This window comes from Diabrotica undecimpunctata, chromosome 3 (genome assembly GCF_040954645.1).
Source record: "Diabrotica undecimpunctata isolate CICGRU chromosome 3, icDiaUnde3, whole genome shotgun sequence".
NCBI classification, from domain to species: domain Eukaryota; kingdom Metazoa; phylum Arthropoda; class Insecta; order Coleoptera; family Chrysomelidae; genus Diabrotica; species Diabrotica undecimpunctata.
Genome location: NC_092805.1, coordinates 149,662,303 through 149,679,863, shown reverse-complemented (window position 1 = coordinate 149,679,863; position 17,561 = coordinate 149,662,303). Strand labels below are relative to the sequence as shown.

Sequence of the window (17,561 nt, the reverse complement as noted above, 5' to 3'; positions counted from 1 at the left end):
AATAAAACTAACCTATAAGTTTTAAAATACATACGGGCGAGAAAACAATATAAACATGACTGTATGGTATGTTCTTAATTTATACAAACAAAATAGATTTACGGAACACCCATTATGTTCAGTTCAAAAATGTCCAGTAAGTTTTTAGTGCAAATCTATGAGAGAAAAAATATCATATTTCCTAAGACTTTTTCTTGTTTTTACTAGGCTTAAAATAAATTTAACTGGTAAAATTCCAGAGAACTGGTTGAATTCTTTATAACTTAACCAATAAAACAACGTCCGAAACACTGTAGCGACTACAGACTTATCATGTCTTATGAATTACACTTTGAAGTTATTACTACATATCATCCACACTGGAATAAGGAATAAATTCGAAGATCAAGATGAAGCGCAATTCGGATTTAGAGATGAATTGGGAACTAGAGAAGCACTTTTTGCACTAAATGTTTTTCTACAGAAATGTCAAGATCAACGTAAAGATGTCTTGGCCGTTCTTTTTGATTATGAAAAGGCGTTCGATACAGCACACCATGGCAAGTTAAGTTAAATAAAATATTAAGAGATAAAGGAGTTGAGTAGCGACGTCAGGATCATTGAAAAATTATATTGGCTTCAAACAGCGACTATTCATATTAATGCGAAGTCGACAGAAGAGTGTAAGATTCTAAATGAAGTCAGGCCGAGTTTGTACTGTTGTTTAATATATTCAGATAGAATCTTTAAACGTACTTTGCACAACTTGGAATATGTTGTAAAAATTAATGGAAAACTAAGAATTACCATCAGATACGCAGATGACAGTTATATTGGGCGATGACTTAAACTGGTTGCAATGTCTTTTTTAATGGATTTGCAAGTCCATTAATATTGATGATATTTAAAAGAGGTTAGGATTTGCAATATGGCAATCTCTCCCAACATATGGAAGTATACTTTATAATTTGTAGCCAATAGCTAGAGACAAAGTACCAATATCTCCCAACAGAGTGGCCTCCCACATTGTAGCAACCTCAAGAGCACCTAGAGATCCTGACTACACCACCAAAGTAAAACAAGAACTAAAAAATCGGTTGCCTGTAAAGTCGGTTTTACGGGCGAAGATTTTACGTGACAACGTCTTTTTCTCGGTAGAATATTTATTGATATGAATATTATTAAATTGCACAATAGGAACAAGGAATTGAATGAAAATAAAAATTGCACAAATTTTAACTATAGAAATATATTTTGTTTACTAAAACATTGTACATGTAAACTTAAACTTAACTAATTTCTATTTGAGTGATTTTGTTGAGGATAGGACGATGATAGGAGAAATAGCATCGCACCAGCGGACCGATCATGTTTGAGTGGGAGAGAGACGCAAGGCATTCGCCGGTCCGGCGGGCCTCTCTCTCGTTCGGTGACTCATCGTAACAGACGTGAGCGGGCGTTACACTTTTTCATGAGTGACTCCGAGCCACAACCTAATTTAAGACGTTGTCACGTCAAAATACTAAAGTCTGCATGCCCACCTACATCTAAATACTCTGACGAGTTTACTCGAGGAGAAATTATTTCAGCAATATCAGAAATTAAGTCTGGAAAGGCACCCAGCTCCCAGCTTCAGTCTGACTGAATCAGTCAATCGTTCATTATAATTATTAGTACGGAAAACATTAATCCTGAGTAGACAATTATGTCGAACATTGTTAAGGCTGTTTTATCGGTGCACCAAAACCTAGGGACAGTGTTTTCTCTGTTATTTACTGACAAAATGTCTCAAAATTTGGACACGTTATTTGAAATTATGTTGCCTTTAAACTGATGGTTTTATTTTTTTGAAACTTCTGTTGAAAAATTGGAATATACTGTTTAACGTTCTATTATAACCAAACTTTTTACGCCCATCACTCGAAAGAGTTTTTTTTTCTGTAATCGTTGATTTTTGTTTCACCTTTCTGTGTCCAGTAATAATCGAGAAAAGCGTGTTCCAATTTTAAAGAAAATTGCTAAAAAATACTGAAATCTAATAGTGAAACGTGTTACTCATCATCGGCGCTTAGTTTCATCGTTATCGCCTTCGTGACGTCAAATCTCATGAACGTACGGTCAATTAGTTCGTGTTAAAAGTAATTTGAATGGAGAATAATGTATTTGTTGTCATTAAACTACCCGTCAGCCGGCGGCACTGAGTAAAGATGGTCTCGCGTAAGCAGTGTAGAAAAGTAAGTGATACGCCCATTTCAAATCGCAGTGTACTTGAACTGCTAAAACAGCCTTAACTAAACACTACAAATATTCAGCCTAATCAATATTGGTAATAGTGTTCTTGGCTGTATGAATCCACTCTTAATGCCAAAAAATAAAAAAATTGACATATTTTAAACAAATTATATTATATTCAAATAATTCAATGAATGAATGTTTGCTCCTAACGCCACCTGTTGACGTATTAACAAAACATACGTTGTTTACTGCCCTGTCAAATTTAAAACGACATATAAAATTATAATAAAATATAAATAAATATCTTTTGATAGTAAATTTAATTATTACATAAACTAAATATGTTTAAAAATAATAATTTTATTTTAAAACTAGAAGTTTGTTAAAAATTTAAATATAATTCAATATTGTTATTAATCGGATGACATTTATGACTTTTAACTTGACAATCGTTGCGAATGGAATCTTTTATTGACAAATATTTATTTAATTTTTTACTTTTCATTTAATGTTTGTATTTTGTTATTTTTCATGAAGTTTTTAATTTAAACTTGTTTAGAAGAAATATATGACTCGAAACGAATTGATCGAGAGGAGTGAATCGATGTGAAGAACCGCTATTATATGACACTACCCGTAAGGACGCCATCTTGTGGCTCTAGTTCCGTGACGTTCGCCTCAGCATTTTACTATAGGAAAAAAAGTAATAAAACACCAGCATAGAATATATATATATATATATATATATATATATATATATATATATATATATTAGAGAAGAAATTTGATTAGATCTATTCGCTTCTATCTACTTTGAAACGATGCCAGCGTGCGTAGCGGCGAAATATGACAAAATTGGACCTACCTTTTTACGCATAAATTTTATCAAAAATGTGTGCAAATACATATTGCGTATTTAATTGTGCTAATAATAGCAAAAAAAGTAAGTGTAGTTTTTATAGGTTCCCAAAGATTACATATAAATTAGAGAAAAGAAAAAGATGGATCCGTCCTATTAATATGAAAAAGTAAATATCACATAACTTTATTTTTATGCAATTGAAATAGAAAAAATTTAAATAATTTACCTTAAATGATATTTTATAAGGCTTCAGGTTAACTGCAAAGTGCCCGATGACTTTAGCTTAAAAATATCATAACTTTTACTATTACTGTTTTTAAATATATGCTCTTTCACGTGAAAAACTTGATTTGCCAGTACTAGATTTTTCCGTTTATGGTTGAAAAGATATATTATGATGAATTTTGAAAAACCCAGTTTTTAATACTACGTTTATTTTGTACATAAACTGAAAAAATATAATTAAAAAGTTAATTTTTAATAATTGTCAATTTCGCATGTATTTAACAATGTCAAACATATGTCATATGTTTAACCTGAAAATTGGTAGGTCCAAAACTGTCAGATGAAGGCGGTAGGTGTCGCGTCAGTCACGCACGGAGCGCGAATATTTGAAGTCACAGCACATCCAACATATATATGGCTCTTAGAAGCATTTGTGCAGTTGAAGCATTTATGCATGTGTTATTAGGTGGCTAAACATCAATATTATGAGTTATAAATGTCAATATTATATGTGGTAGAAAAGTAAGATTGATAACATTTTACAATTTTTCTGCTTTAAAGTTTTTAGATAAATCAATTACTATTTAAATGGGAATAAGCCACAATTAAAGGTTAAAATACGTTTATTGACGTTTCAATTTCCACTTCGGAAATCGTTCTCACAATACAAACATTAGTGTTTAATACCACATTTATTTTGTACATAAACTGAAAAAATATTATTAAAAAGTTAATTTTTAATAATTTTCAATTTCACTAATGTTTGTATTTTGAGAACGATTTCCGAAGTGGAAATTGAAACGCCAATAAACGTATTTTAACCTTTAATTGTGGCTTATTCCCAGTTAAATAGTAATTAATCTAAAATGCCACAAGAAAATAGCTTCAGAACAATATTTAGATAAATCGTTTGACTGATCATACAGCAAATTTTTCTAATACAAATAGTATCGTGATTATATTAATTTATACAATGATTATCATGTGTATTATAGTTGATTATTTTAATGAAATGTTTTAACTTTTTTGGGATGTTTATATATTTTGTGGTGATATTTTATGTGTAATTCAATTTTGCAGTATATTAAATATCCTGAAAAGGCAAAAGTCTTTAGTAAGGAATCGATTATTGTTATTAATAGAGAAATAATGTATATTTATTTTTTACTTACATAATAAACGTAGATTTAATATTGTACAAGTTTATTATTTATTGTTTCTGCAATCTTACTATCATTTGCAATCTCGTTCAATTCCAGTATCGCCTTACCTCCCTCCATTTTCCAACTCAAATCCTTTGTACATTTTAAACTATTCTTATCAAATTGAATAAGACCATTATTTTCACCATCAACAGCTATTCCATCCATCGTCAGACGTAATCCTCCCTTAGGTGTGTCCATTCATCGATTTATTCTTTGGTTTTACTTAGGTTCATAAAATTGTCTTTGATGATTCAACACAACGGTTCTGGGCCTACAAAGGTTTTTCTCGTCTTGTTTTGCTAACAAATCTGCCTGTTCATTCCCATGCACCCCTTCATGACCCGTCACTAATATTAAAGGCAATTTATTGTCATTTACTAGATTGTTGAAGAGATCTTTACCGTTCCTCACCAGTTTTTATTTGATGAGTGGATTATTTATGGTCAGGATAGCCGTTTGGCTATCTGTATAAATGTCGATTCTGTTAGCTTTAGGATCTCCATTCAGGATTTCATCAATGCAGGCCACCAAAGCAAAAACTTTAGCCTGGAATACAGTTGTATATTAATTGCATGTTTGTCCTGATCCAGTACCATGAACACTTTTAGATCCATCAATGAACCATATTCCATCCCCATTATTGTTTAGGACTTTTTGTTCTCTGATGTATTCTGTTAATCTTCTCAGTGAAGATTAGTTTTGGTGCCATCATATCTGAGTTCCTTTGAATGATGGATTCCTCAAGTATATATTGGTTGTGCAAGCCGGCTTCACCTGAGTATCTACTTGGTAAGTCCATTGCCGCGGGTGCAGTGGAATTTTAATAAGATTGTTTTTCTTTGTGAATTCATTCAAGATTTTTTCCATGATTTTTAAGATGAATCAAGTCAGTCTTATTGGCCTCTATGATTTTGCTAAGGTGTATTCTGTTTTTCCTGATTTCGCCGAATAAACGCCACCCACGCTCTTCTCCAAGCTTTGGAAATATACCCCAAAGCATGGCTATCTCTAAATAAACACCAAAAATGTCGTAAGTTTTTTTTTATCGCACATCACATTCATAAGAAACAAAGTTTTTTTCCTCATATAGACATCAATTTTGATTGAATTTTAAAAAGTGATACACCGTTATAATGCCTTATTAGTCACCAATGAATTCATCTTAGTTTTAGTGTACCATGATATCTTTATGATGAAAATCAAAGAACTAAGAATGCTGGAACTAAGATTTGTTGTTATCGTCCAAAAACATTAAACAGCCCTCAGCTGATTATCATGAGGATATGACGGCTGAACTCTTTGAAAAATGGGCAACGGAACAGCTTTTACCGAATATTAAAACAAATTCCGTGAGAGTAATGGACAATCCGTGATACCATTCTGGACTCGACACCAAAATTCCAAATACTAGCTCCAAGAAGGGAGATATTATAGAATTTATGGAGAACAAAGCAATACTTGGTAAATTTACAAAAAAAAATGTTAGAATTATTTTGGCAATGAAATTTTTAAAAAGAATATGCCATTGATAAACTGTTTAAACGCCACGGGCATACGGTTCCCTCCATATCATTGTGTTTTCAACCCAATTGAAATGATATGGGCAGATGTAAAAGAGAAATTGCGGAAAATGAATAAATCTCCCCAAGTAAGTGATGTACAAAATATAAGAAAAGTAATCAAAAAACTGAGCAAACTGACATTTGGACAAAATGTGTAGTTCATGTTCAAGTAAAAGAATTTCTTACTTTACCACCAATTGCACCAGTATTTATAAACACAAATGAGGACTCAAGTTCTGAACACATGGATAGTGATGGTGTGAATATTTCCGCAAACGTGGTATGTCAACTTGTCAAAAATATGTCCCATGTACAGTAGTAAAGTAGTCTATGAACTAAAAGACAATTCGACTGGAAGACGAATTGGTCGTTTTCATGTAAGTAATTATTTTATTTTTATATTAAAATTGTAGCCTCATTTCTTGAGTTCTCAAATTTATAAGCACATTAAATTGCATTTGTATTATGTAGTTTTAATCACCAATTTTAAATTTTAATAGCTATAAAGTATGTTTATACAGAATGTCCCGTATATGCGAGATTTGTTGACGCGAGATTGCACAGTCCAACCATTGCATATCGCAATTAATGAAATTTTGTTATAGCAATCATCACTGTGACCAATAAAAATTTTTTGGCTATAATGTTCATCTTCAGTTAGTATGGGCTAACATCTTTCTTTGATTAGTTTGGAATTACCTTATGTCTCTAACTTTTAGCAGTTAGGTATCTCTGTTATACCAATTTGGGTTATATGTAATTATCTATGCACACTACACACCCATGTTATATATTCTGTGAAGAAATGTCAGTCTCTTCCACCTATTTTCTTTCATCTTAATCACTGTTGTTGTTTATTTTTAATATACTTAATCATTGCACATTTTCTTTCTTTGTTACAAACTTCGATATCTAATTGTGAACTGGAACATTTGGTGTTAATTTCAAAAAGAAAGGTGAATAATTAACAACTTATTACTGTTTAATAAATATTAGACCTTAATTTATAAATAAAAGTTTAATATTTATTTTCTATTGCGCCGCCTATGTTTTACAAAAGGCGCCGATACTCTGAGTCAAATTTGGTTTTTATACTTGATTAATTGACATCGTGGACACTTTACACAAAAATTTGAATGGCTTTACTATTAATGATCGCTTATTAACAGCCTTTTTTTGGTGGAAGCTTTTTGCACTTTTATTAAATAAAAATATAATAAGAACTGATTATCAATGATTTTCCCTGTAGCACTTGGATGAAATAGCTTCAAAGAGCACCCAATGAATGAGAATCTGTTGTATTTCTCAATGAGGATATCTTAAACTTAATGAACACCGAACAAAACCAACACTGCTTCTGTTAAAAATAATAATTGGACTGATAATAGCTATATTATCAGTAAATCCAAACAAGGTCACCGAGAGAAGGATTCTGATCAGTCATATTGCGACATTGTCATATCTCAAAAAAAAGTTAAGGAAACATGTATGAAGTAACAAAATTGAAATACATAGATTCAATTAACACTGGGGCATTGAAATAAGCAGATTTTCAACAAGTTGACTTCTTTTCATGGTGGCAAGGTATAGAATGATACATATTGGCTGACTTAAAAGTAGAGCCAACAAGTAAAATGTAAAGTGATGCAATCAGCGATGACAGTAGTAAGAGAAGCATAAACAGAGTTAAAGTTAAAGTGGATTTTTTTCTGAAAAGTAAGATGTCTAGAACTTCAATCAAATTAAGAAGTGAGGATCAGTTAGAAAGGTTACTAGCAATGGCCAAAAATGAAAAAGGTATGAATTAAGTAAATTGTGCGCTGCAAGAATTAAGAAATGAGCAAAAAGAATTTAAGGCAGCTTTGCCTTCTTGTATGTTCAATTATAGGCTCTGTCAAGTTATTTAGAAATTTCTCCATTGTGCAATCTCATATGAAGTTTTATATTAAATCTTACAAAAACTGCTAAAAACAAATGTCACATATCTTTTTCTTTGTGCACCCTCAAATGTATTTTCAAAATATTTTTGTGAGAAAACACCTTAAAACAAATTTCACATTTCTATAGTTTTTCTCCAGTATGCACTCTCAAATGTCTTTTCAAATTACCTGCTTCACTAAACTGTTTAAAACAAATTTCACACTTGTAAGGTTTCACTTGTAAATTAATGAAAAGTCTGAATATAATGTCATTTGTTCAAATATCTATGGTAGCAGAGAAGTATATTAATGAGCAAAAGCATTCTTTTCTTTTTGGTTTAGAAAAACTGAATAACTATTTTAAAGACTACTTTTTTTATTGGTCTTTCTTATACCCACCATTTTGCCCCATTTAACATTGTATTATAAGCTGATAACATTGTATTATAACACAACTGATCCAAGACCAGTCGCTTCGTGGGCGGACACAGGTTTTATTTAGGTTGTAGACTGGTAGTACACCACTTGTAGATCAAACTGGTTTTCAACTGTTGTTTTAAAACAGTTCCTTCGTGGGCACTGACCTTAGTTTACCACTGAATTCAAAATCACAAAATCAAATTTTTTTAATATTTTGAAATGTTATGAACTTAAGTTTTGTAATTAAATACTTGATTTAGCTTTTTATCAAAACATCCATTTTATTTTCCTGTTGGGAATCCATGTTTTTGTGACAATTTCAGCATTTTCTACATTAACCATTAGCAGTTTTCTAAATACACCAAACACAGATGCTAGCAGCCCAAAAGTATTTTCCACTACTCTATGAGTGCATGAATGTCTTTGATTGTACTGCCTTTATGGAAATGGTTTCATGATGTGTTCCTGAAGAGGGAATGCTTCATCAGTCAATATTACATAAAGTGATAACTTCTCACTTCCAGATAATGGTTCTGGTGAGGTAAATTTAGCAATCCTTTAGTCAATTTACTTTAAAATGATGTCTCTCCAAACACACCGCCGTCAGAAATCCTGCCTTGATATCCAATATTTGTGTAAACGAAATTATAATTAGCATCAACAATGGCCATCAAAACAATGCTGAAACTCCCTTTGTAGTTGAAAAACATAGCCATTGTTATTTGGGTTTTGCATATCCACATGTTTTCCATCACAAGCTCCAATGCAATGAGGAAAATTCCAAGAAACTTCAAAATCTCATGCTATCTGTCTTAATCTTCAGTATGTGCAATCTACAAAAAAAAAAACGTAAATAAATATGTATTTTTAAATTATTAGTATATTTTGATTTGTAATTGTAAGTATGATGTATATTTTTGATTATTTGTTAATTGCAGGAAGCAGAAGCAAATCATCAAAGTTCAATCAACATTTTCACTTTTCCAGTACTTTCTGAGTTCCTATCTACTGACTCTCAGACCAAGTCATATGTAATTATGTTATTATTTGCAAGAAATGTTTTGTAATTTGCAATGTAATTTGAAAAAAAAGTTTTTGTAATTAATAGAAGTATTATATACAAATCAACATCATATTTTTACTTACCATAACAAAATCACATAGAATGTTGATCAAAGCTCTATGTACTTCAGGAATAATTCGAGAGATGCTTATTTCACCATATCCTAAACAAATATTGTACATAAGTGACTGGTAGCTATCACCTGTAGCCAGATATCTCAAGTATCTAACATCCTCACAAGCGGTGGTATTGATTTGTAAAAGTTGGTATCATCTTTTTTTATTTTTGGTGACACTTTCTCAAGTAAGTATTCAAAATCGTCTTTACTCATTCATGTGAAATTTTTAAATAACGCTTGATCGTCTGCCATCAATTTTATATAGAAATTATTCGGGGTCTACCAACATATCTTCTCCACCACTGTAGTTTCCTTCTTTTCTTTTAACCTTTTAAAGCAATGACTAAATATGCTGCTGTCACGATTGCTTGCAAAGACATAGCATACTAAACTGAAGTTGCCTGAATGAAATTACACCTAGATGCATGTGACCTTTCAAAATTTAGTGGTTTAAAGTCTCAAACCTTGAAGAAGGCGATGAGTGTATACATATATCTTATCATGTCGTTCAGTGTTGCCTCAATGGAATTGCGCCTTTAAGATTTTCCTCCAGTGTGCACTCTCAAATGTCTTTTTAAATTACCTGCTTCACTAAACTGTTTAAAACAAATTTCACACTTGTAAGGTTTTTCTCCAGTGTGCGATTTTATATGTTGTTTCAAATTACTTGTTTGATTAAATTGCTTAAAACAAATTTCACAGTTGTAAGATTTTTAACCAGTGTGCAATCTCAAATGTGTTTTCCAATGACATGCTTGACTAAACTGCTTAAAACAAATTTCACACTTGTAAGACTTTTCTCCATTGTGCATTTCCAAATGTCTTTTCAATTGACCTGTAGTAGTAAAATGCTTCAAACAAGTTTCACACTTGTAAGGTTTTTCTCCAGTGTGCACTCTCAAATGTCTTTTCAAATTACCTACTTCACTAAACTGTTTAAAACAAATTTCACACTTGTAAGGTTTTAATCCAGTGTGTACTCTCAAGTGTTTTTTCAAACCATTTGCTTGACTGAATGGCTTAAAACAAATTTCACACTTGTAAGGCTTTTCTCCATTGTGTATTTCCAAATGTATTTTCAAATGAAATTTTGTAGTAAACTGCTTTGAACAAATTTCACACTTGTAGGGTTTTTCTCCTGTGTGCATTCTCAAATGTTTTTTCAATTCACTTGTATTAATAAACTGTTTTAAACAAGTTTCACACTTGTAAGGTGTTTCTCCAGTGTGCCTTCTTAAATGGGTTTTCATAGAACATTTATGAGAAAACTGTTGAAAGCAAATCTCACACTTGTAAGGTTTTTCCCCAGTGTGCTCTTTCAAATGTGCTTTGAAATGATTTTCTCCACTACACTGCTTAAAACAAATTTCGCACTTGTAAGGATTTTTTCCACTGTGTGTTACCAAGTGTTCTTTTAAATATCTTGTTGTAGTAAACTGCTTTAAACAAATTTCACACTTGTAAAGTTTTGCTCCAGTGTGCACTATCAAATGTCTTTTTAAATTACCTGTTTCACTAAACTGTTTAAAACAAATTTCACACTTGTAAAGTTTTTCTCCGGTGTGCACTATCAAATGTCTTTTTAAATTACCTGTTTCACTAAACTGTTTAAAACAAATTTCACACTTATAAGGCTTTTCTCCAGTATGTACTCTCAAATGTGTTTTCAATTGACTTGCATTATTAAACTGTTTTAAACAAGTTTCACACTTGTAAGGTGTTTCTCCAGTGTGCCTTCTTAAATGGGTTTTCATAGAACGTTTATGAGAAAACTGTTGAAAGCAAATCTCACACTTGTAAGGTTTTTCCCCAGTGTGCACTTTTAAATGTGTTTTCAAATGAATTTCTCCACTACACCGCTTAAAACAAATTTCACACTTGTAAGATCTTTTTTCAGTCACAACTTTCACATTTTTATTTAATGATTTTGCTTCAGCATGTAAACTGATATCATTTCCCTTATAAGATGAATGTTCAAGTACTGTCTCCATAATTCCCATTTTGTTTTCCTCTTGGAGATAACCTAAAATACAATCCAACTATAAAATAAATATTTAAGAATAGGGAAATTACTTAAATGTAAAAACAAAGAAATCCAATAATCAAACTAAAATAAAAGCATAATAAGATTTAATACAGCAGAAGTGTAGTAAATGATAGACATATGGGGCAATGATTAGTTTAGAGCACTCAACATAACGAAATATGTTATAAAAGTCTGTATTTCTCTATTCTATATGTGTCATAGTCAGCTTGATTGTCTTTTAATAAGTACCTCAATGCATTCAAAATAAGCATATCAACAACAAAAAATCAATAAAATTGTTTCATAAAGGAATAGGACATTTTAAATGGAAATGACATAAAAGAGAATGTTTTCCAGAGAATAAAAATCATTTTAAGTAAGTGAAGCAGAAATTCATTATTATAAATTCCATCCCTGTAGACATTATTCCGTTTTCCTACACTAGTACCATTCTGGTAGATGAAATCTAATTCAGGTGTAATTATTGAATATATCAGGTATAGGAGGCCTTGTCAACTTCTTTGGATTGAAAATAGACTTGTTGATGTTCTATAGTCAGTTCGCTATTCCCAGTCCGAACTGTCTAGTGAATTAGTAACTATTTTTTTGCGAAGTTATTTACTTTTTGACAGACTAGAAGTGGCTGGAAATTACTATACAACCAAGCCCATGTACTCATAGCCAATATTAATAGTAAACAAACTAAATAGTAAATAAAATATAACTTTACGAATTACCGACAATCAATATTTATTTATTTGCACCATATAATAAATAGTTATGTTAAATTATAACAACTGAAATATATTTTTTAAATATATACTACCACAGTATGTTCAGTATGTTGTTGTCTATACTGTGATACTACACTAAATTTTATGGGTTTAGTATATACTTCACACTATACATTACACACTAAGTGTAATTGTTATTTTTATCATATATGAATGTTATAAATTGATTAATTTTGTATGTATTAGGGTTTTCCCTATTTTTGAATCAATAAACTTCTTCTTCTTCCACTATTTATAATAATTCTTCTTTTCTCAATGAAAGAAGTCTGCAATAAAGTTTATTTAAGCTGTTAATACTGTGAGCTAGGAACTTTTGTGTTGTAGGTTTCCAGCTATGAATCTGTCAAAATATGCCCCGCCCGAGTTGAGCGAATGGACCTTAGCAATACTTCTTTGAAAATCTTATAGTTGTACTGGTTTATTTGCAATATTCTACACATTGTATGCATATAATATGTATGAATTATCAAGTGCAACATCCATTACATTGGTTTAAGACAGAAAATAGCCTTTCAGAAATTCATCAAAAAATATATATCCTTAAGAGACTATATGCACACTCTAATTTTTCAGTTGATAATGAACATCCTCAACATAATAATTAATTTGTTGAAATAAATATATATAAACGGTTGCGTTTGGACTAACTCCAGTCCCTTACCATTCTCTTACACATGTTTCAGGGTCTACCTATCATCAATATTATTTACTTACCTTCTTCATTTGTAATTCGCTTTTTTTCAAATAGTTTAAATTTATATCCATCTTGTTCTACTTTAGTATTTACCGAGAACAGATTTGAGTCTGAAGAAACAAATGTGTCATATGCATTTTCTCTCTTAGGTTCTTCCTTAATTTCAATTTTAAAGGCATCCAAAGGACCAACATACACTTCATTAGCTATTTTACAAGTTGTCTCACTAGCTTCTTGTTTTATTTCCATATTTATTATATTATATTTATTAAATTTGACTTTATTTACAAATGTCAGTTGTTTTAATTTTGATACAACCAGAGAACAACCCAACACATGTGTTCGGTTTTTCTATGATACAACTTCAACAGACATCTGTGCCACAGAATAAGAAACAATTTGCTTTACCTTTACTTACACCATCAGCATTTTGACACAGAACGGAAATCAATTTTATTTATAACAACGTTATTATTTGTTCTGTGATATTGAAATCTGCGTTCTGCGCATGCTATCCTATCACAACTTGAGCTCAGTGACGGTGTCCGGTATAACGTTACAGGGGGTGGACAAATACTAAAGTCGACTTTATACTACATAGTTTTTGTAAGTACCTAACGTAACGTATCTCCCTATACGTAAAGAACTAACGTATCGAAGAAGATGAACGTTAAATTGATAGTTTTTGTTCTGCACGTAACGTAACGATGGTGTTGCCCTCACCGAATTAGTGATTAACTAATAAATTGTCAGTGCCAGTCTTGTCCTTGTCATTTAACCCTATTTTTGATATTCAAAATAAATAACTAACAAAATAAATAAATATTTTTTATAATTTTTGACATGGACGCGATATTAAATGTAGGTGCCTTTATTGATGATGAAGAAGACGAATACATAGAAGATGCCCTTCTTCTCCACATCTTGCACGACTATACGGCCGCTTTAATTTTGATACAATTAAAAATATTTTTCGCTTTGGAATTAAATTCCACCTTTCTGGATGGTCGTAAGGGTTCTTGCCTACAACTTCCTTCAACAAGAACAAATCATCTTCATTGCTGAAGTGAAGTCGTTTTCTACTGCTTTCCATTATTTATAATAATCAAAACAAAATTTCCTAACCACAAATGTAAAAATACACGTACCACGTGTGGTGTGCTTATGAAATGTGGAATTGTGGAGTGTGGCATGATACTAGGATAGTTTGTATTTGTATCATGGGAGTGTGGAGTGGATGTTGAAATTTTGGTAATCGGGTAAGATTCCCTTGCGCATTCGGTTACCTTCGGCTCGATAGGGATGCGTATGAACGTAACGTACCAGCCGGTACGTTAGGTAATACGTATCTAGATACGTTAGTTCAACCATTAATGCGCATGCTTATATGTCAAAAAGATACGTTACGTATACGTATTTGCTTGCACAAAAACTCTCTAATGTAGACTTTACACTACATGATTTTATCACATGACAATATCATACGAGATTTGTTATGATTCCTCGTTTCTATGATGTTTTAAAAAATCGTGTTTACACTGCATGATAAGTTATGACTTATGATATGAGTGACAATGAGTGAGGTTTTATTGATTTTTCTTTTTGTTTATGGTCATAGAGATATTAGACACAGTATAAGTAACAACTATTAGATTTTGAGACCATTATAATGGAAAATAAATCTTTGATTGCATTGGCTTCCCGAATTTTAATAATAATACGCCTGCAACAACAGCGTACAGCAGTAAGAAGAAAAAGATCAGACGCCTTTGGGCTTACAGGTGGCTCTTACGAAGAAATCGTGGACAGGGTATATCAAATTTAGTGTTGATATTATACCTTTGATTGCATTGGCTTCCCGAATTTTAATAATAATACGCCTGCAACAACAGCGTACAGCAGTAAGAAGAAAAAGATCAGACGCCTTTGGGCTTACAGGTGGCTCTTACGAAGAAATCGTGGACAGGGTATATCAAATTTAGTGTTGATATTATACCAAATTAAAAATAATTAATAAAGAAACTAAACTAAAATTATGATTAAGAAGACTATAAAGCACTAAACTAAGAATAAAACAAACTAAATCAATAATAAAAGAAAAATACGACACAATAGCATACATTAGATAATAGGTTCAATATAAATGCAACAAACAATCAATTAAATAAATGAATGTTGTCTTTTGGTAAGGGAATGTTGCTAAATTGACATGAGAATAAGGCGCGATATTTAAATATGTTGGTGTTACTCGTATTATTACCGAAAATCATATGATTTTATCATGCGGAATAGGTACCGTCCTATTCTCCTGTGACAAGCTATGACGAGCCGCATGACAGTGCTTATGACAAAATCATATGACAAATCATACAGTGTAAACATGTAAATTTCACTTCATGGCCAAATCATATGACAAATCACATGATAAATCATGTAGTGTAAAGTGTGTATAATTTTATCATATGACAATATCATATGAAATTTGTTATGATTCCTCGTTTCTATGATGTTTTAAACAATAGTGTTTATACTGAATGATAAGTTATGACTTATGATATGAGTGACAACGAGGTTTTATTGATTTTTCTTTTTGTTTATGGTCATAGAGATATAAGACACAGTGTGACACAGTATCATCAATTAGTCTATATTTGTCCACTGCTGAACGTAGGCCTCTTGTAAAATCTTCTACCTATTTCTATCTTGAGCTTCTTGCATCCAGTTTGTGGCGATGCGCTTGATATCATCCGTCCATCTAGTCGGTGGTCGTCCTCTGCTTCGATATGCCTCTTGCCTTGGTCGCTATTCCAGAATCTTTTTGGTCCATCTATCATCCGTTAATCTGGCACTAACACAGTATAAGTAATAACTATTAGGTTGGAAAATAAATCTTTGCTTGCATTGGCTTCCCGACTTTTAATAATAATACGCTGGCAACAACTGCGTACAGCTAATAGTAAGAAGAAAAAGATCAGACACCTTTGGGCTCGCAGGTGGCTCTTACGAAGAAATAGTGGACGGGGCATATCAAATTTAGTGTTTATATTATACCAAATTAAAAATAATTAATAAAGGAACCAAACTATAATTATGACTTAGAAGATTATAAAACACTAAACTAAGAATAAAATAAACTAAATCAATAATAAAAGAAAAATACGACACAATAGCACACATTAGACAATAGGCTCAATATCCATCCAACAAACAAAAAATAAATAAATAAATAAAGGATTTTGTCTCTCGGTAAGGGAATGTCGCTGAATTGACATAAGAATAAGGCGCGATATTTAAATATGTTGATGTTACCCGTATTATTACCGAAAATCATATGATTTTATCATGCGGAATAGGCACCGTCCTATTCTCCTGTGACAAGTTATGACGAGCCGCATGACAGTGCTTATGATAAAATCATATGACAAATCACACAGTGTAAACATGTAAATTTCACTTTATGACCAAATCATATGACAAATCACATGATAAATCATGTAGTGTAAAGTGTGTATTACCGTCCTATTTTTCTATGACAAGCTATGACGAGCCGCATGACAGTGCTTATGACAAATCACATAGTGTAAACATGTAAATTTCACTCCATGAACAAATCATATGACAAATCACATGATAAATCATCTACTGTCTGTGTCAAGTTAAGAATTCATAAAGGAGCCTTATGGGAAGCGGTGATGCCAGAACTACCGATAGACTGAGATAGGCGAGAGTAGTGGAGTTGCAGCGAAAAAGCAGGGCCGAACTGCATGTTATATTGCACATTAGACGTTTTTTCACTTAGGTAACTTTAAATTTTTTTTGTTTTTTTGAAAAATAAAAATTAAAGACATGTCTTTTTCTCACAACAGTTATTTATTAAATTTCGGCTTAGGTCATCATCAGACTCTTAAAAATATTCTTAATTGTTTAATGAACAAATTGAGTGAGTATTGTGGTAGATATTATTAGTGTCAGTAAAAAACATAAAAAAACAATAAAAACTTCTGTATATTTTAAAAAAAATACAACAGAACCATAGAAATGTAACAAATTATTTGGTTTTTTAGTTTGACATTTATATATTTACAATATTACAATTATCAAAAACTATGTACATTCTTCGTCCATATCCAAATCGGAATTGTCACTACTATCATATAAATCTATAACTATGGGAGTTACGTCTTCCATTAGACCGTCCACTTCCCAAAATTTTTTCTCCAGAGTCATTACATGTTGAATATAGTTTTTCCAGTTATCAGACGTAACATTTGAAAACGCTTTTTTTATGAGGTCCTCCATATCCTTCGCTTTGAAGGTGCTGTTATTTACGGCCACATGCCTTTTTACTTGGCTCCATACCATTTCAATTGGATTTAATTCGCAATGGTATGGAGGCAAACGAAGCACTTTGACATTATTTTGTTGTTTACAAAGTTCTTCAATTTTGTAATTATCAAAA

At 31.6% G+C, this 17,561-nt stretch overlaps 1 protein-coding gene across 1 annotated transcript; it reads right to left on the bottom strand.

Moving 5' to 3' along the window:
- Positions 1 to 96: 96 nt before the first annotated feature.
- On the bottom strand, positions 97 to 13,474 carry LOC140437543 (uncharacterized). The gene is made up of 4 exons (XM_072527123.1): positions 13,123 to 13,474; positions 9,554 to 11,611; positions 1,493 to 9,240; positions 97 to 1,064 (listed from the first exon to the last, which is right to left on the bottom strand). The coding sequence occupies exons 1-2, from the start codon at positions 13,349 to 13,351 to the stop codon at positions 10,302 to 10,304; spliced, it is 1,539 nt and encodes a 512-aa protein (XP_072383224.1). The 5' UTR covers positions 13,352 to 13,474; the 3' UTR covers positions 97 to 1,064; positions 1,493 to 9,240; positions 9,554 to 10,301.
- Between the last annotated feature and the right edge of the window lie 4,087 nt (positions 13,475 to 17,561).

Coding starts and splice junctions, on each gene's coding strand:
- LOC140437543 (XM_072527123.1), bottom strand. CDS start 13,351: ATGGAAATAAAACAAGAAGCTAGTGAGACAACTTGTAAAATAGCTAAT. Junction 11,612..13,122: donor GCGAATTACAAATGAAGAAG/GTAAGTAAATAA, acceptor ATTGTATTTTAG/GTTATCTCCAAGAGGAAAAC.